General features: G+C 36.6%; 1 protein-coding gene across 1 annotated transcript; it reads right to left on the reverse strand.

The window, feature by feature from the left end:
- Positions 1–1,830: 1,830 nt before the first annotated feature.
- On the reverse strand, positions 1,831–20,782 carry LOC123869211 (transmembrane protease serine 9-like). Its single transcript, XM_045912030.1, has 6 exons — positions 20,594–20,782; positions 14,696–14,855; positions 5,615–5,805; positions 4,822–4,913; positions 4,097–4,259; positions 1,831–3,682 (listed from the first exon to the last, which is right to left on the reverse strand). Exons 1-6 carry the CDS (start codon positions 20,655–20,657, stop codon positions 3,549–3,551), a joined length of 804 nt encoding a protein of 267 aa, XP_045767986.1. The 5' UTR covers positions 20,658–20,782; the 3' UTR covers positions 1,831–3,548.
- Positions 20,783–21,476: the final 694 nt, after the last annotated feature.

Consider the following 21,476-nt stretch of genomic DNA (forward strand, 5'->3'; position numbering starts at 1 on the left):
AGATGGCTCCTCACTACTAGAGCAGGGTAGACTGCTCATAGACATGCTCCTTGCTCTCGATATAAACAAGCTAGGATGGAATGCTTGCTGCACTAGTCTTTTTCCAGTAACATTTACAGGCACTGGAGCCTGGTTACTCACTCCAGTGGTGTCTTCGGTAGCAGATTTCACACTCTCAGGCCCGGGTACCGGAGAGCGCCGGGGGTTAGCCGGGTCGCACGACAAAACGCATTCTTTATTACTCGACATTTCATATTAAAGGGGGGGTTGGGAAAGATCACCAGCAGGACTTTCCCAAGGTCTACTGCCACAATTTTTGAGGGTATTTAGTGCCTCAGGGCTCGTGGTAGCCGTGGACAGGTTAGTTAACCGCCGCCTGTTGCTCGGCGTTGTCTGCTCGTTTTGCACCACCCAGGGGACACGTGTAGGGTGGGCCATGTTCGAGGAAAAGGTGGTAAATCCTACGGACGCGAGCGACATCGTCCCCCAAAGTACCATATAAGTACCTATATAAGGAACCAAAAGCTTAATTTTCAAAATAATCCGCTGGAACAGACAAAGTATTGTGGTAAATATGCAGCATGCGATATAATGTACCATCCATTCTCCCACTGCTAAACATCCAGGAAAAGCCAGCTTCCCACTAAGCAATACGCAACGATCCTCCAATCCCACAAAAAACACACGACGTACGTTTCGCTCCGACACCGGAGCATCCTCATACCTACATAATATTGTAGATCTCACAATGCACAATACCTAATTATTGCAAAGTCGAAGCTTTTTGCTGAATTGTTGTTAATTTGCTCGTATAGTCCATACTATTATGTATATATATAATATTATAAATGCGAAAGTGTGTCTGTCTATCTGCTACCTTTTCACGGCTCAACAGTTTAACCGATTCTGACGAAAGTTGGTACAGGGTTAGCTTATTTCCCGGGTACGGACATAGGCTACTTTTCATCCCGAAAAACCAAAGAGTTCCCACGGGATTCTTAAAAACCCATCCGCTGAACCGATTTATATGAAATTTGGTACCGAGGTAGCTTGCGTCCCTGTTATTGACCAACTTTTTATCCCGGAAAATCAAACAGTTCCCACAGGATCTTTTAAAACCTAAATCCATGCGGAGAAGTCGCGGGCATCCTCTAGTTAATACATAATATATTATCGTATTATGAGCATATTGAAGGGAGAATTTCAGGAAAGGGGGAAAAAACAAAACATAATAATTTACCGTTTATTAGGTACAATACACAAAAAAAATACATCAACAACAATAATTTGTTTTTGAAGGAACAACAATGTAAGATAAAGTAATGGTAACAAAATAATTTACGGTAAAAAATTGTGAAAACAGGTCCAAATAAATAAAGTAAGTAAACATATTTATTAATAATCTTATTCAAGTTTACAAAATATAATACGTATTAGTTAACTCTAAGTCACAGCCATAATTTTAAGAGGGCTCTCTCCGTCACTCGTTTCATACAATCGTAGTTCCAATTTTATTTCAATATTAAGCAACCAAAGTCCATAAAATTTTGCAGACATATTCTAGAAACTAATATCTATGTCTGTGGTTTTCCAGATTTCTGTTAAAATATTCGGTTTCAAAGTTACGCGGTCTTAAAAATTTTCATACAAATCTTTGAGCCCCTGTAATTTTAAAACTACATATTTTTAGAAAAATCTAAAACACCATAGACACAGATATTAGTTTCTAGAATATGTCTGCAAAATTTCATGGACTTTGGTTGCTTAATATTCAAATGAAATTGGAACTACGATTGTATGAAACGAGTGACGGAGAGAGCCCTGTTAACGGTAAAATAAAATTAAGCATAAACGAAAATTACAATTACCTACATTCTATCTCAATACTGTTATGTACACATTTAATAAAACTACACACATTACACACCTTCATTAATAAGTACTTTGGTTAGGATGCTTGGATGAATTAATCCAAGTTAGAATGGCAATATTACTTCAACTTCAAAATCTATGTATAGGTATAAAAAGTTAACCGTTTCACTGAGACGGCTTGTGAGAGTAGGGTTCGTGTTGCGGGTCAGTTCATGTAAAAATCAAGGAAATCAATGCCGCAATCCGCACTTTACCCCACAAGCCCTTTCAGTCAAGCGGTACTTTAGATACAAAACCTTTTAATTATATAGAATGTTCTTGCATTTCGCCAATGGAAAAAAGGCGAATAATTTATAATGAAAAACATGGGTGAAATAGTACTTAGCCATGTTCTTGTAAGTTATTTGCATTTAGAAAAGGGATAGGAACGGGAATTATTATGTACTTAATATTGGTTTTGTAGGTATAGTACCTACATCTACTGGTCCTATTAAAGCTGATGATAAGTACTTAGTGTACCTGCTATATTATAGTCTCTATATGCTATCTTATACTACACATTTATATCCTGTATTCTAAGTACACTGTTTTAGAAGGTACATATTTTCAAAAACCTTTGCAAATGAAGTGCACGCAAAATAAGTAGTTCAATCTGAATTCTGAACACGAGGCGTATGATTGCGTATTGTACTAAACAGATCTCGTTACAATAAATTAGTGCACATTGCAAAATAATATAAAAACGGTAAATTTAAAGGTGCATGCACATTGTCGCGATGCGATATAAGGCGGCAAATATACGTCATCAGACTGCGTTGCGAGTTGCAACACAATAGACTTCCTAGGCCTCTACAGATTGTTTGTGCTGTGCAACTCAACAACCTTACTTTGGTTCTAAAATCATCAGTCACAGTCTTCAGTCTGCTTTAAGGTAGAGTTCCGTGTGTGGGGGATTTTGGGATCGAAGCCATTAGACGCGCGCTGAGATCACGTCGCGGCTGACGCGATATTACTAAAAACTACTTATAAAAATGTATGCAGCTTCCGAGCGGACGTATGCTGTGTCAGATGCGTGCGACCAATGGCATACCATTTCATTAGGTATGTTTATTAGTGTCGCGTCCGCGAAAGCCGCGAGTCCCGACGCGACCGTCGCGCGCGTCTAGATGCACGGAAGGCCATCTTTATAGTCAAACGTTGGTTCCGAATGTAGATTCCGTTATATCTTATCTCTATAAAGTAATACGCCTATACAATTTTTAACTCACTGAGTAGGTACATGACCAGTCATTTTCCAAGGTCAATCGAGAAGAGGCTTCTAACTCGAAAGGAAGTCATGTAGGTACTTAGTTACTCAATACGTTTGTTACAAACAACTTTTACTGAGGGATCAAACCGCAAATTACAAAAAAAATGCTTGGAAGAAAGCTTGGATGATTGTTTAATTCATCCAAGTCTGGAAGACAATGGCATTAAGTATAGGTGAATATATTTTCACGAATTCTGACACGGTTCCTTATTAAAAGTTGTTAACGACTCCCTTTTAAAACAAGTCTAAAACTCGCGAGTTGTTTATGCGTTTCTCCACGTAGGTATCATACGATTTGTTTCCCTTTTATGTCAGTTAAGGAAACTAGATTGATGTATTGTAGCCTCTACATTAGCCTCTATTACTGTTAGTACGCTGAAGGTGGGAGGCAGGTGCAGGCGTGTCGAAGCGCAACTTTGAGCCACGGCATGAAGCGGGCGACGCGCGCGTACACGCCCGGGTAGCCTTGTCTGGCGCAGCCTCGGCCCCAGGATACGATTCCTGCAGGAAAAATACCAATTAATCTCATTAGAGCTTCAGGATCTACAATAAACACCCACAATGAATTCATGGTGCCTACTTCCCAGGAGATGTTCATAAGTTACATTGTTAAAATGTTTTCATAAAAAAAAAATTTAGCTAAGATGAAATACCCACACCAGACAAATCAGTAAGGATGCGTTTTACTTTTTCTTGTTGCATGTTGCTGCTATTATTTCTTTGGATGAAAGTGGCAGATTTATGAGATCTTTCACAGCAGTGAAATCAGACTGGGCTATCAGCAACGGGCCCTGTCTAAGAATCGCGTTCCAGAGCATTTGCATAGATCATGCGCAGCGTCACCTTCCTGCGCCCATAACCTGAACCAGTGCACTCTTCGTGTGATCAGAATATAGTATAATATTTTATACTTACCGACAATAGTGAAATGAGGCTGAGCCATCAGCAACGGGCCACCAGAGTCACCCGTGCAGGAATCTCGTTCTGGAGCGTTTGCGCAAATCATCCGCGGCGTCACCTTTCTGCGCCCATAACCTGCGCCGGTGCACTCTTCTTGCGACCAGATTTGTACTTGTGCCTGTAAAAGCATTATTTTCATAAATAGGTAAGTTATTTTTTGAGAGAAGGGTTACTAGGCAAATATGGCCGGGATTGCGGCGAATTTCCATTACGCCAGAGTTCGGCAGACCGACCACGTGTGAATATGGCCATTTGCGCCCGGACATGTATCATCTAACCTTATCATTTAAGTAAGTCTCTGGGTTTGTATAAAGAACCAGAACCGTTCTTGGATTGATACAAACTTTTTAGAGAATATTAGATGGTTCGAGAAAATCCCGGTACGGTTTAGCGCGAACTCGATAATAAAATAATAAGTTTAATTAAAAGTAACATAATATAAGCGCTAGAATGGTGATTCGGAAGACTTTAGAAATATTGTAGCCTCAATTCCTAGTTCAACATTAGCTTTTACATCTTACCCACCTACGCCAAAGTTATATCGCCTTACTTACCTATTTACTTACCAATTTGTTCGAACTCAACCGATCTTCATTTAAGTTCTATAAAATCCCGAACTATAAATCTGAGCCGGCATTGTGTCCTGACACGTAATGAAGTACAATCATAGGTAGACTTACTTTCATCGGAACATTAGAAGGGGGTCCCTTTTCAATGGTACTGCCCCATCCAGAGACAATAGCATCAGCACCTGCTAGTTTATCGTCATCGTCTAGAAATAAAAGCATTGATGTAACCAAGGCATTATTATACGAGTATCCTATGATCTCAAATATTAAGAAAGTCGTGGCAAACGTGGGAAAGAATTATATAGTGAGCAGCACTGGGCAGTTTAGTATAATATCTAGATATTTCTGATACCACTTAGTTCATTAAATTGATTTAGCTAGTAAATCAGCAACTCAAATACTTACTATAGACCTTTGTACCTATGGCTAGATTTATTACTCACTCTAATTAGTAAAAAAAACATGTTAAAAGTATCTAAAAAGTTGAGACAATAATGCCAATACTTAATACAAATCTGCAATTATTTTTATATGTGGCATATGTAGCATTGTATATCGAATCTTTGAAAGAGTAGTCGCCGAGTTTCTTGCTGGTTCTTCTTAAAAGGTATTCCAAACCAGTAGTAGAGACTTTTAACGATTCAAAAGTACTTGAGAAAGTTTGTTTGAATAAAAAGTATTTCTATTCTATTCAATAGCCTCCACGTATTTTGCTAACGCAGTTAGGTACCTATTAACGTAATTATATATGTAAATAAAATTATGTATCCTAAATTCAGGCTAAATCAATAACTCCGATGATTGCAATAGGATAATAGTTGTCATTTATATCACAAAATGATGAAAGACGAAAATCCAACCAAAACAAGTTTTGATTGATTTAATTAAGTTTAATCTCACTGACCTGGTAAACACGCTGGTCTGAACAGATTATCAGGCAAAGGCTCAGCTAATCTTAGCACAGCGATGTCGTTGTCATACGTATAGCGGTTGAAGTCCGGGTGTTGGAATACATGGGACACAGGGAAACCCTCTGATCTTGATTTGTTTACGTCGAATTCTCCCACCAGCACCGTTAGACGAGATGCTTCCACCCTGCGGAAAAAAAACAAAACACTTAGTAGCCTCACATCACACTTCACACTAATATTATAAAGGCGAAAGTTTGTGTGCATGAGTGTGTGTATGTTTGTTACTCCTTCACGCAAAAACTACTGGACGGATTGGGCTGAAAAGAATGGAGATAGATTATACCGTAGATTAGCACATAGGCTACTGTTTATCGTGGAAATCAAAGAGTTTCCTCGGGATTTTTAAAAAACCTACATCCACGCAAACGAAGTCGCGGGCATCAGGTAGTCATCAATAAATTAGTTTAAAAAGTTTCAAAGTTGTGGTTTGCACTCCATCTTGTAACAGCTCGCGCAATTTTCATTCAAGCGCATAAAATCCGCCATTTAGATTCTTTAAGAATTTTATGTACTTAGGCACCCAGTGACCTTGCGCCATCAAAACGAATCTAATGACGTATCATTTTTCAAAATCGGTTGAGTCGTTAAAGAGTTACGAGTAGACATAGGCACGAACATACATACATACAAGCCAAACACTTAGCCTCTCCTGTTGGGCGTCGCCGCAGTCGAGTAAAAATTTGCGTCTACCAACAAGGATTTATAAAACAGAGCCTCGAAGCTAACAATTTTGTAGCACGCTGAAATCAATGCAATCTAAAAGGTTGTAGGTATATTTTAACAAGTGCCACTCTATACCTAGTATAAGCTGTGGCCATGGTTGAAGAGGAAATGGAATACCTACCTTAGATATAATATCATAAACATACCAAATTTTATTATTTGACTGTATCTTAGTATGATCTCTAAGAGCCTAGCCCACATCTATAGGGTCATATCGGTAAATTTTTAATCCGTGTAATACGAAATGCCTAAGCTTGCCTAAGCTTAGCGAAAGGCTTTCGTCTGATCTTAAAATGATTCCAAATCTATTTATAATTTAATCTGCTATAGCGAATTTAGGTGAAAAAAGCTACATCTGACAAATATCTAATAAATAATAGTGTTATTGCTTAGTTCTATTTTCTGAATTGCAATATCTAAGAATCAGTCTAATTTTATTTTACTTTTGGAGAAAAAATATTTTTCTTTGGTTTGATTTCTAATAACCCCGAGTGCACCGAGCTAATACTTAACTTTCGCTATTCTAAATTTTCTAAAAAAAAACACGGTCACTTTACTACGCGTTAAAGATTCGTTGACTTTGTTTTTATTAAACACCGGTTCTTTGAGGCAATAACGCGTGACGCATCCGTGATTAATGGCCGAATTTTGACTAAAATAGAGATACGAATGTCAAGCAAATTACATGTTTTATCAGCAGCTGTCTGTTACACAATTAAGATAATAATTAATTACCAATGTGAAAGTAAAACGTAATGAGGAAAACTATCAATGTACTTAATATTCTGCCTTGGGAGAAACCCTAGCATCTAAGAAACAACACTAATCTTAGACTAATCTACTGATATGACAGTTTGTCGTATCTCCCGCCTAATAATACCCACCTAAGTAGACCAGATTCAATGAAGTTATGCAATAATAAATTACGTTGCTTATAAAATTTAATAGTTTTCTAATCCTTTATAACCATGAATCATGATATTAAAAACAAAATTAAGACAAGGGTAAATACAAAGCAAATCATCCATGGAGTTCTTTATAGACAAAGGTCTTTATTAAGACATTAATGTTATATACTTATTCAAGGACTGTCCAGATTAGCAAACTAATCTTTGGATAGGTCTACTTTGTATTTCAAATACTATTGGTAAATACTTGTATGTTAACTCATAAAAGTATTAATGGTGTACCTACGACTCTATTTGCATAAATCCATATTAATATTATAAATGCGAAAGTGTGTCTGTCTGTCTGTCTCTCTGCTACGTTTTCACGGCCCAACCGCTGAACCGATTTTAATGAAATTGGTACAGACTTAGGATACATCCCGGGGAAGGACATAGGCTACTTTTTATCCCGGAAAATTAAAGAGTTCCTACGGGATTTCAAAAAAACCGAAATCCACGCGGGTGAAGCCGCGGGCATCCTCTATTTATTTAATAAATGGCAAAGTTATTACTTGAAACAAGAAGAAAAATATATACGTGTTTCTTCATGCATATCATATTTTAACTCCTCTGAGTTTATACTTAAAAGTCAGTATTATTATGAAGTCAAAGCACGCTACAGCGAGCGAGACAAAATTATTGTATGCCGTGACGAAACGACGAATAGGTGCGTCGGCACATCCAACTCGACCGACCTAGACCTAATTCGGTAGGTGTGACCTTGCCACTACATACCCCAACATTAGGCGAGGTAAAACAGACAAATTCAAAATACGTAATGATATACAGGGTGTTTGGTAATTAGTATAGTATAATGACGACACATCCCCATGCTACTTTGATCTGATAAATACAATGTTGAAGTAAAATGACGAAATAAAATTATAAAATTTTAATTTTTTTTAATGTCCAAGTTTTCATGGCCTAACTCACTAAGATCGTTGGCATTAGCCTATCTAAAGATGGCCAACGATCTCAGTGAGTTAGGGCACGTTAGGGTCATGAAAACTTTGACATAATTTTTTTTTTAAATTTTGTATGGAAATTTTTATAATTTTATTTCGTCATTATACTTCAGCATTGTATTTATCAGATCAAAGTAGCACGGGTTCGTGTCGTCTTTATATACTAATCACCAAACATCCTGTATAAGTTTAGATAGGTAAGTACCAGATAGGTAAGTTTCTTTGCCCCCGAATAAGATTTTGGGTGATTTTACGTAAAAGCTTCTGAAAAAGTTTAATAAACAGCCACGTTTTTTTTAATTTTCTTGTCTTTTTGAGAATTGGGTCCATATTTATTGAGGCTGTATAATAATTAGGTAGGTAAGTCTGTTTTGTTATTTTAATTTTAAATTGATTCTGTTATCATTAGGTATCACTTATCTTAAATGTAGTGATGGCCACGGTCATGGAACGAAGTTTATCAATCAAGGACAATTTTTTCCTTGAACTACGCTTTCCATAGTTTTATTTCGATTATAAATATTTTCTTTCTCTAAAATTACCAGATGTAAAATAGTAGGAGATACTTATGAGGATTTTCAAAAATCCGTTATAGTTTTGAATTGCTTCTAGTATTTTTTTCTAGTTTCAAGATTTAGTTAGCAATTTAATTGACAATTGAATTGGTTTTGGTTTTGACACACTTTCAATCTAGAGCTTCAGGATTTACTTAGTAGATAAGTTTCAACTATTCAAAGTTTTGATTTTGTATTTTACTAAACTAAGCTATGCTCTTTATTATGTAGTCTTTAAGTTTATGTCCTCGTATTTAATTTTGCAATATTACTTTGTCTATTTGTTTACTCAATATTAATTTCCATAACATTTTAAGAGGCTTCTCTTTGTGGTTGTTACAAAACACACTTATGAGAGGTTTCAGATATTAAGACAATACATCTTCACACAAAATGAGACAACAATGTAAGACAAATGTTTTGTATGCATACGTTCCTCGAGGTCAGCACTCAGTTTCACAACTGGAAAGGGCCCTGGGTGCCAGAGGTCATGTCTCCGACAAGTAGGCCAAAGGGCTGTTTTGAAAGTCCATTTATTACGTAAAATGTTCGATATTTTTCATCGAATGAGTAATATTTCTTAAACTTGCAATTATCACAAATATAAAATTCAGAGAAAGCTTTTATTTATATTCATTGAGTAGGTAGGTACCTACCTATTTTTTTAAGTGTTCAATCAATAGTCACAATCTTGCTAAGAGTATCACTAGGACTAGATATTATTTTCCTAAGAAACTTTGTTGCCAGTTCTACCTAGCATTTTGAAGACAGACATACATCTACAGAATGCAGCTGACATGCATTAAGTATTTAGGACAATAAATACACCAGTGGGATTTGAATCTACAACTTGACTCACCGGACTAAGTCTGACCGCTAACCGTTGAGTTATTGAGGATACAACTACCTATCTCTATGTCTCAAAGTTCATAAGTTTATCTTAGCAGTAAAAAGATAACAGGAATCCCGAACTACCTAGTGTGAATTGAAACAAAGCTTTACAGTTGTGCGTACCTACATAATAACAATTGCCCTCATGAAATTCTTGACCGAATTATCTATACTTATTTACTGACTCAGCATAACCTTTCTTCTCGAATTTAAATGAGGAATTAATATTAATTATATTTATTAACGTACCATAGCAATTGTGCCGACGCATTCAATTTAAACACCCTAATTACAACCTTACATCTCTTTATGAGTACCATTACCGACAATCGACATGCTTTCTCAAAAGTAGGTTACAGCACGTTACAGCGAATTCACAAAAATAATACGGCACATAATCAAAGTAATTTGGCTTGTATAATATTTTATGCATCGACGGCAAATATAATTAAATGATGCCATTAACAGTGAAGTTATGCCTCACACCCTTTTAATCTTTATAGGCAAGATAACTAAAATATAAAATTATTTTTTACCTGTCAATAAAAATTAAATATTTGGATTCAGATATCGCATTGCTTTAATTAAGAAGGTACCTACTTTAAAATATTTTTTCGAATTAAGAGAGAAAGTCTAAAGTTAGTTAGAACTTATCCCAGAAATTGAAAAGTATCTTGTCGATTAGTGCGGTTATTCGAACCCCTCGGCTTAATCCGCTTAATCACACTAAAACACTCACCCTAGGGTGTATACTCGGAAACGTGTGTTCGTCTATCCCCTTCGGCCTAAAAAAAAAGGTAGGTTCAAAGTCGTTTAATCCATCCCGTCCAGGGTGAAAGATGAACACAAGACTCCGAGTATACACCCTAGAGTGGCTATTCTAGGGTGGATAAACTGAATTAGCTGCCTCTGCACCTGAGATGATATTATCTTATACCGATTACTGTGCAATATCAAGGTGGCAGTAATTTAGAGAAGGCAGTTTCAAGAAAAATTTTATTCTAATATTTTGAGTTTGTGAAAAACTATAAGTACCTACATCTACACGCGATTTTTGACGTGACAACGTCTTACAATTCGATAGAGCCGGCTGAACGCACGAAAAAACATGACTCATGCGGCGTTACCTCGCTCTGAGGCGTTCCATGTAAGGCTTGAAGTGCAAGCGAGAGCGCGGAACGAGCGACAAAGAAGCACAATCGGCCTTTGTTGTCACGTTCAACTATCGTCAGTAAATACCGACTTTACAGACAACCAATTTTTTTTTTGTTGCATCGAGGCTACTTACATCGAAGGAAGAAAGCTCGCGTGACGAAAATTCATTTTTAGTATGAACTTAGTTTGAAAAAAAAAAACTAAATTGACCGTATTACATTATTCTGTGACTTACCCGACTACCACAGCCAGCAGTACTAATATGCAGTTTTAATTTTTAAATCGATTTGTTTGCCTTTCTATTAAATAACTACGAGTACATACCAGCATCTATCATAATTATTAACAGGTTAATTAAAAAGCTGTGTCTTCGATGACAAGTTAGCCCTTGACTGCGATCTTACCTGCTGGTCTAAGGTCACGAATCACGATGCAGTCTAACACTAATTTCATATTGATGACTTATTTACTCTTTCTAACGCAAGCCTTTTCTATCTTATATAGGTAACTTCTATCTGTGAAAACTATACTCGTACCTAGCTATAGTTTGATCTGTAGGTACTTACTTATTTTTAAATTTCCTTTTCAACTTAAATAAAAATATAAGTAAAATAAGTAACAATTTTATCGGTCCATTTTTGAAATCGGAAATAAGTAAAGTACCTAGAAGGTGGATAAGAAAGTGTGTAAAAAATGTTTTGAAATTTATTTTCCAGTCTCTAGAGGTTATGGTAATAATGTCATATTGCACTTTTTTAAAGATATACGGTTAGTGGGGCAAATATGTGACCATATTTGGTAAACGCGTGGGGTTTTAATATTTCTGTAGAAGCGTTAAATAAATTAACTCGCGTTTAGGCCGTAGTTGCCGACATTTATTACAAAAACAAAGGAATTTATAGTTCTGGGTGTGTTTATCATTGATTTTAGGGGGTATTTACCACCACCCATTCCAACCCATAACCATTACGTTTACTAATTTGTATCAACCCATCGCCAGCCAACTACTGGGCACGGATCTCCTGTCCGAATGAGAAAGGTTTTTAGGCTATAGTCCACCGCGCTGGTCAGTGCAAATTGAAAGACTTCATATACCTTCGAGAACATTATGGAGAACTCTCAGGTATGCAGGTTTCTTAACGATGCTTTCCTTTATCGTTAAAACAGATGCAACTCCGAAAAGTTAGAGGTATGTGCCCGGGTTTGAACCCCCAAGGTCCCGAATAGGAAGCCGACGTCTTTACCACTAGGCTATCACCGTTTTTAGGGTTCCGTACCTCAAAAGGAAAAACGGAACCCTTACAGGATCACTTTGTTGTCTGTCCGTCTGTCTGTCTGTCTGTCCGTCTGTCCATCCGTCGTGTCTGTCAAAAAACTTATAGGGTACTTCCCGTTGACCTAGAATTATGAAATTTGGCAGGTAGGTAGGTCTTATAGCACAAGTAAAGGAATAAGTCTGAAAACCGCGAATTTGTGGTTATATTATTAAAAAAAAGTTAAAATGTGTTTCAATTTTCAAAGTAAGATAACTATACCAAGTGGGGTATCATACCTGATGGTATATATACATCATGGGGGCTTTACCTGTACATTTTAAAACAGATTTTTATTTATTTTTATGTATAATAGTTTTTGAGTTATCGTGCAGAATGTTGGAAAAAATACCCGAGTACGGAACCCTTAGTGCGCGAGTCTGACTCGCACTTGGCCGGTTTTTTTAATTCATTCGTTATTGTTATTTGTACAGTCAACAGCAATTACCTACTTATTCACTTTCGTCTAGGTATCGGTGTCATGTTGGCAGTTCACCCAAGTATGCCATTGTTTTTGTTTGCAAACCTCCAAATTGCTGTAACGTCAATATTTTTTTAAAGTAATCGAGCGTAATGAGATTTTCGCCTTAGATCAATAATGAATACCCATTAAATAGGTACCTACTTTAATCAAAAATATGTATGGTATGGCATAAAACGAGATTTTAATATTTTCTAAAATAAATCTGAAAGAGGCTCTCATCTGAGCTTGTATCTCTACTAATTTTACACAGCATTGTTGACTTTTCGGATGCCTAGAAGGCAAAAATGCTGTTCTTTATATTCCTACTATGCTTAGACGATTTATGAAATACGCATTGAACTTTGAACTTCTGCGTTTTTTACACGACTACCCAAGAAAAGGAGTGGAATGTTGTCTCATGTATGTACTATATGAATGTATTTATTTATGTGGGTTTCTTTACTCCACTATACCTTCTAAATGCATTTAAACAGATTTGAATGTATGGGGTATCGTCAGAATCATTACGACATCCTGAGTGACACTGGCTATAAACTTTTTTAGGTATAACTTTGAAGTAAGGTACCTAAGTATATAATATTGTGTTAATTTCAAATGTGATTTTTTTACTTTTTAGCAGGGCAGTCGTGTTTTAATTTTTTAATCTACGTATGACTTACTGTTGGTGGTTGTAAAGCAGATAACGTAGAGAATATTATAATATTGTATATCAAATCTTTGAAAAGAGCAACCGCCGAGTTTCTTGCTGGTTCTTCTCGGTAGGAAAGGCATTCCGAACGAAAATGCTTTTGACGATTCAAAAGAACTTGTAAAAGTCTAATTGAATAAAAAATTTTTGAATTTTTTGATTTTTTTTTTGAAATAAAATGCTGTTTTTTGAATGAGGATTTTCTCAAGAAGAAATCATTAAGTATATTAAAATGCGACGTTAATTTAAATTTCAACCATTAAATAACATCTTTATTGAAAACGCGCATAATGTTTAATGATGACGATTTAAGCGAATACATTGATAAATCACTTGTGTCATATTATTTAAATTATTGTACCGTGTGCCGTTAAAATGCAGCTGTGGATAAGGCTGCGTTTCCACCGGAGTCGTGTGATATAGCGAGCATTCCTGATATCTACTTCCCAACTCAGTCATCTTACAAAATGCACATGCTACCTTTTTTCCACGCAGCCTCTTAGACCTTTCCGACCAAAATTCTTTATAAAATATGTCTTAATAGTAATCCTCATTATAACGACATATTTTCTTAATTTAAATAAATCAGCCTGATTTGAGATTGACTCATTAGGATTTCTCATTATGGGCCGTTATTTTCACTTCGATTGTTGGATTTTAGTTAGTAGCTTTTTCAGTTCGCAACCCATCCTGTGAAAAAGCAGCCTTATACGCCGTTGCTTTATAAATGAGGTAATGGCAGCGTTATTTTGTCCCAGGAATAAAAAGATACTCTTTGAATTTTCAATGGTCTTTTATATTATTGGCAATTTGGTTTTGACCCGTGAAAGTATTTGGGTCAAAATCCCACGTGTTGACCCAAATTCTTATAAACGTTTGTTCATGTTGCGTGTTTATTATGTACTTGTCATAGTAGTTTCGACTTTCGATATAGGTAACTAGCATAGGTAAGTAAGTATTTGAATTATGCTATTTTGACTACAAGATGGTTGGTTTTACGAATGGCTGAGCCTATTTTGACGGGACTTTCACAGACAAGTAGAGGATTAACCAAGGAGTAACATAGGCTTTTTTAACCGACTTTAAAAATGGAGGAGTTGTATTTTTCTACCTATGCACTGATATCTCCGAGATTTCTGAACCGATTTGCAAAAATTTTTTTTAATCGATAGAAGAACTTTCGACATTGTTCCATAAACAATTTGGATTCCAGCTCCTCAATCCTGATGCTGCAGGGATCTGACCAATCCACGCGAAGCTGTGGGCATCATCAAGTAGAATATGAAAGACTTACTCGTAAACACAATGCGTAGCGGTGATGAGGTGGTCCCGGGCGACGACGGTGGCACCGCAGATGAGCTTGCCGTCCCGCTTCAGCGCCGCGAGCCAGGGGAACTCGCCCGGCGTGACCGCGCCTCCGCCCACCACGCGCGCGCCTCGCGCTACCCCGCACGCTGCAAACAAGGAAATACTGTTATTTCTCCTTCTCTGTGCGTCGTAGTCCTCATTGCTGTGGGTCGCGACCTCTTTCGCGAAAGCCGAAAGTCTATCTATTTTTCTTCTATCTATTAACCTTTTTGCGGCCCATCTGTTTTTATTCTACCGGAGATGGACGTAACAACTTACATTAAAATGTTATTTATACAGTGTAATATTTTTTATAAGTACTTAATGATTTTTTAGCTAAATGCCCCAGTCAATTCAGTGAGAAGTGCCTCTAGGTCAAGGTACCTACTTTGTAAATAGAAGTCAAAATAAGAGAGGCAGGAAATTTCTATCACCTTGGCTTTGATGGAAGAAAAGAACAAAAAGATAATAAAATATATGCATATAATATATCTACGTCCTCTTCAGGAATATTTAAACAAGTTCTTTTACTCCGTCGATTTTTACGGCAATAAAAATATAATTTCGTTTAAAAAATATACCTACTTGTGGCGAACATGGCGCGTCCTTTTTCAAATTTTATGCATTATATTTTATCTTATTTGCGAGTCACACAAGATTTGACCCCACAGTTTGACCCACTCGATAAAAAGCCATAAGCGGTAGCTGACAATGACACAGTTTTCCATAAAGTCGTTTATTAAAACGAAGATGCATCTCCCTTGACATTGTTTGGATTTTGCAACGAACAATATTCGAATCCAAGTGAAATATTGTCATTGAACCAGCAAACGGGCGATGGATGATAATCATTTTTTAGAGTTCCGCACAGGAAGGGTGCCAACGGTATCCTACTACTAAGCCTCTGCTGTCCGTTAGTCCATCCGTTCGTCCGTCTATAAGGCTGTATCTCCCTAACAGGTAGAGACTTGATGTGTATTTCTATTGCCGATATAATAAAAAATTCAAAATGGCTGCCATAAAAATTAAGAAATTAACAAGGTTATTTCTTGTATGATGGTACGGAACCTTTTTAGTGCGAGTCGTACTTGACCGATTTTTTTTCAAAATTATACGTGAGTATTTAGGACGAAAAGACGCGTCGTACAAGAATTGCAACTTGTTAAAGTTTTACGGTATCGGTGAATGTCGATTAATGTGTGTAAGAATCAGTAACTTGAAAAGATATTGAATTCAATTCGAATAAGCAATGTAGGACGAGACTTGTAGGGTGAGAACCTTGGACTGCAAAATTGATTATTATTATCGCTGTAAAGCACTTTGAGTTACAACTTACGAATAATATGTAAAATAAGTATAATTAATAGAAAAATTATTAAAGAAAACTTTACAAAGTGCTTTTGAAATATGAATATTAAACATTAGTACAACACAGTAGTAACGATTTTACTGTGTAGGTTATGGTCTTTTATGTTCAAAGACAAAAATAACGAAGTTGCTTTTTACTGCACAAAAGTAGGTTAATGACAAAGAAAATGAAGACGTTTTAATGTTAGGCATCTACTTTTTTGGAATTATTTGGTTCTGTAAGGACCTACATCTTTCTTAGTACCTACGTAGCTTGTATAGCTCTCACTTTTAAACTAATTAGTGGGTTGTGTTGATAATATTAAAAACTCTTTGTATTGGATGGTTATGATGGCAGCGCTATCGATGTAGCTCGTACAAAATTATACAATGCAATTTAAATTTTAGGGCTTATTGATTGTCCGTAATCATTAGAATATGCCTTCGATGCCCTAATTTCCTAAATAATTACCATTTAAAACTCATCATAACATATCGTAAAAAGCAAATTAAATGCCCCTCCCGTTTAGCTCTAAACCTCTTAAAAGGAGAAAGTATTTTAGAGGATCTTTTTTTACAAACGTACAAACAAAAACCAATTTTCTATTATACCTACTTTAACTCTTCTATGTAGAATAGAATTATATAACCACGACAATATCCGTAAAGACATATTCGATGGCAATATAATTATTTATCACTGAAACCAGATGACCGGAAGAAAATGTTCGTGGTACTTAAGAGTAAGTATGGCCTTTTGCTATTTATCATATACGTCAAAAATATTGCTAAAATTTGCAAATTCAAAGCGGATAAAACTTGCAATAATATCTTCGAATTTTTGAAATTTCTTTTTATTTGACAGTTTTTCGTAGATTTACGATCGTGTTGAGAAATGAAGATGCAGGCGGAGAGTAAACACAGGAAATTATTATGACTCTGACCTATTGACTAGTCGGGATATTTACTTATGAGGCTAAGTGCCAAAGTTATTGTTGTAAAGTTGTAGGTATTAGATATGTAATAAGTACCTACTTATTTAAATTAATCGGATTTTCCTCTTGGAGTTTGTATGGGTTAATAAATTCCAATCACCTAGAAATACCAAATATTTTGCCCGCATGGAAAAAAATTAAAATTTTTGGAATCATATGGAAAACATTTCCTCCAAAGTAGTTTTAGCGCTTATTCATGCAAATATAAAAACTGATAAAGATGCGCTCTACGTTACATCGATTAATATTGACGATCTAGGGTTCCGTAGTTTGTTTCTTATTAGTCTTCGATAATTTCTGGTAAGTAGAGAAAAAGTTTCTAAAAGGAAACTTTGAGTTTTCACGTTTAATTGGCAATTGGTCCTCGATCAAATTTATTGTTTTGGATAATATGAAAATTAAGAAATTGCCTCGAAAAAGGTTATTTTAATTCGGCGCTTTTGGCTCTAAATATAATGAGGTCAATGAGTCAATACCAATCTAGAAAGCCTTCATTATTATCTCAAGTCAATCCATCGCCGGCCCACTATCTATGGAGATTTATCAGATTTCCTCACGATGTTTTCTTTCACCTTAGTAAATAATTTTTAAACGCACATGTCTTTAACCTACGAGTTTCTCCGAAACGATAGAGGTACCGAACTCCGGACCCCCTGAGTAGGAGACCGACTCGACTATTTAACCACTAAGCTATCACTGTCAGAAAGCCTAGGCAATTTTAAACCGGAAGCTTATCGAATGTTAATGAATCATCCACGAATCATTTTATAGTTGGCTGTAAATTATAGTAATTACATTTAGGCCGAGAGCTCGTAGTTAATTTTAAAGAAGTGCTTTATAAAAGCTTAAAGTTTTTGAGTAAAATTATTTTGTATAAGCTACTGGCACCTAATCTAGACCTTCCAGCTGAACCGCGATTGGTTGGCAAGTTAAAGAGATTTTTAAAATTAAAAAGAAGTCAATGATAATATTATTTTAGCTGAAAATATTAATTCAAATGTATTTGTTAGTAAATCTAAAAACAAGCTATTCTGTCGGGTTACAGGTGGTAGGCGCGTTTAAAGGCTTTTCGGAAATTCGCTAGAGAAGATTTAGAAAAAAATGTAAACTTCGCAGCACCTGTTTCAATTTTAGTTGTTGTTTTAGCAAAAAATATCAGTGTCTCAAAATACTTGGTAAAAATTCGAAACGAACGAACACGATTTGTGGCAGGTCTAGTCTATCACAAATCATAATCAGGCAACGCAAAGAAAGATAAGAACTTAGTCTGACCGCCACCAATACTTGGAATCGGCGTAGACCTATGGAATTCTTCACGGGGTACTCCAAGAATATCAACCAGTCTTCAGCATCGGCACCACGGCAAGTGACGGTTACGTTCGTTACTTCCTGGTCTATATTATATTATCTACGCAACACACATAATATTATCTAAATTATTAATCAAACACCTGAAATTTTCCAGATTCAAAATCAAACTCTATTTATTTGTTTGAAATAGGTAGGCAAATAAGTTGTTTGTTCAATTTATATATAAGTAACACTATTTCATGAGCTGGCTCTTTGGCTATTTTATTTGCTCGTTCCACTATACTCGATAAAGTTTCGGAGTTTGGGACGAACAACTGTTATCCTTATCCAGTAACCCACTAAAGAAAGTAATCAAACTTAATTTATTTGCTATAATTACTTATACAGCTATAAGGAACGTTTTTATGTTATTTTTAGGGTTCCGTACCTCAAAAGGAAAAACGGAACCCTTGTAAGATCACTTTGTTGTCTGTCTGTCTGTCCGTCAGGAGGATTGTGAGGATTCAATAATGTACCTAATCAAATAGTATGTAGGTACGTACGTTCCTCAGTTTATTTACGAAACTGAGTTACGAAAAGAGATATAAGAGTGCACTATCAAGTGTTAGGAAATACATCGATAAGTGGTATGTAAGACGAACGTCAAAATGGGTCAACTCACCTACTATTATGCTGTTATGTAAACCCTTTAGTCTTGTTAATCTGTAGCGTAAACAGCCCTTTGTGGCGTAATCACATTAGGTCGCTTATCGTCAGAAATATTATACAGATTAATAGAAAGATTTTCAGTACAATAATATTTTACAAGTGCTTTCGAATCGTCAAGTGAATCTACTACCATTGACCTGAATCTTTGAATGAAGCATGCTTATTCGAATGCTTAGGCTCTTTACGCACTGCATCCGATCCTAATCCGAGAAAATCAAATCATGGATTTAGGATTAGGCTCGTAGGATAATAATTTGATTCAGATCTAAAAAACTGGGATCGATTTCATATTCAATTTTACACTCCTTCCGTTTCGACGAATGCATGACGGCTCGGATTTGAATCGGATGCAGTACACAAGCGTTTATACAAGTCATAATATTATGGTTAATGTCGATTCGGTTCAAATTCAAATTAATTTGGCAAATACAAAATTTTATAGCAGGCTGCACGTATCCGTGAGAAACAATGCTCCGAATTGGAGATATTTTCGGTTCCGGAAAATGAAATTCAAGTTCAATACAGCTATACTCGTAGTACGACGGCTTCTTTAGGTCGAGAATTGCGACAAATAAACTGCAACCTTCTGCAATGTTAGTATCGGCACAGCGAAGCTCAAACTTGCCCGAATCCAGGTTAAAACGTTGTAGGTCTGTTTGCCAGTATGAAAAACGTGTTGGGTATTCTACGCGGGTACCCAAACACGGACTACGACCACGTGTAATCGCGCCTTAATAATACGAACTCTGAAGTAATAAGCTATGGGATTTATTGCTTGCTTTACACTTATTGTTTGTGCAACGACAGCACCTCAGTAAGCTCTCTAAAAGCACTTCAAGATTTACTTCACTGCTAACACCATGATATAACCACATGAACCGAAATTGTTTTGAATCGAGAGGGATAGGAATAAAAATTAATAAATGAGTAGGTATAAGTATTAAGTACTCATGCGAGGACTTCTTCAGATCTGCTTAAATTGCACTTGAAAAATTTACGCGATGTCACTTTGTGCTCCTAAGAACCTTTAAGGTTTAAGAACCTGTAAGGTATTACGGTAAGTTGGTTTAAGTCGAGTGGAAATCTTCATATTTAAAGGGGTAGCAGCAAACATTAACATATTGTATTTAAGTAGATGTGAGTCAAGTACGCACGTATACCTAATCTTTTTAGATGGGTATACAATCATCTTATTGGTAAGATTTTTTTGAATGATTATTCGAAGGTTAAAAAAAAGTTCGCTCGATAATGGGAAGACTTTAAAAATAAAGTTGTCGTAAGAAATCCATCGAAGATAGAAAAATTTTAACGACTTACCTAATAACGGACCAACACAATGTAAACAAACACATTTTTTTTACACAACCTGCTCTACATCAATTTGCATCAACCATCAAACACTGCCATGCACATACGAGTAAGCGATCACCGAGTATCGCGAGATACTCCAACCCTTAATATAATGGGGTAGATGAGGAACTCACTGCAGGGCTTGCAGGCGCTGGCCGACGCGAGCACAGCTAGTAGGAGGCACAAGGCGCGGAACATGTCTGGCGGAGTCACAGTCCAATCTGGAGGCAAAGGGAGACGCCGGCCCAGCTATTATAGGCCGCGGGCGGCGCCTCTGATAAGGCCTCGGGGCCAGGGTGATCGGACCAGGCCAAGTTCACGGATACGCGGCGACTGAGCGAGTGACACCGCAGACGCCGCGTCACCCCACTGCGTACGAGTTATACCTTGGAACACGCCGCGCCGCACCCGCACGGAGGGTCGGTGGAAGGATTAGATAGTGACCTTCATGTCTATACCATACTTCAGTTACGGCCAAGTCAATAGGTCGACCGAAATTTCCTCGATATTGGAAAGTTTCGTTATGACTAATCGTTAATCCTCCGTGCGATAACTGGAGCATGTTCACGGATTGCGTTCTCCGTTTATTGCTGTGTTAATCCTTTTGTTGTAAGATTGATTTATTCGAGATTCGTTTATGACGAATGGGGGCAGTAAATCGGGCATCCATGAAGTTGCCGTTACTTGATTCGGCTCTATGGTTGTGTAAAAATAAAAATTGCAATGAGATGACCATTTATTTATAAAGCATGTATTTATATTATGTCGAAGTAACGGAATCGAAACACCTTGCGACGAGTTTTGCTCGATTCCTCACGACATCGACACCTCTTATTTGGCATAATTAAGTAGTTGACACATTCACCTTATTCGGTTACGGCGAAAAGGAAATTGGGTATTGGAGACCTTGATAGCGTATCGATTCGAAATAATTGTATGAATTTTTTATATGATCGACCACTACGTACATCACGGGATGAGTTGGATAAGATTGCATCACTTCTAATTAATTATTTT

This window comes from Maniola jurtina, chromosome 10, assembly GCF_905333055.1.
Source record: "Maniola jurtina chromosome 10, ilManJurt1.1, whole genome shotgun sequence".
Taxonomy (NCBI): Eukaryota; Metazoa; Arthropoda; class Insecta; order Lepidoptera; family Nymphalidae; genus Maniola; species Maniola jurtina.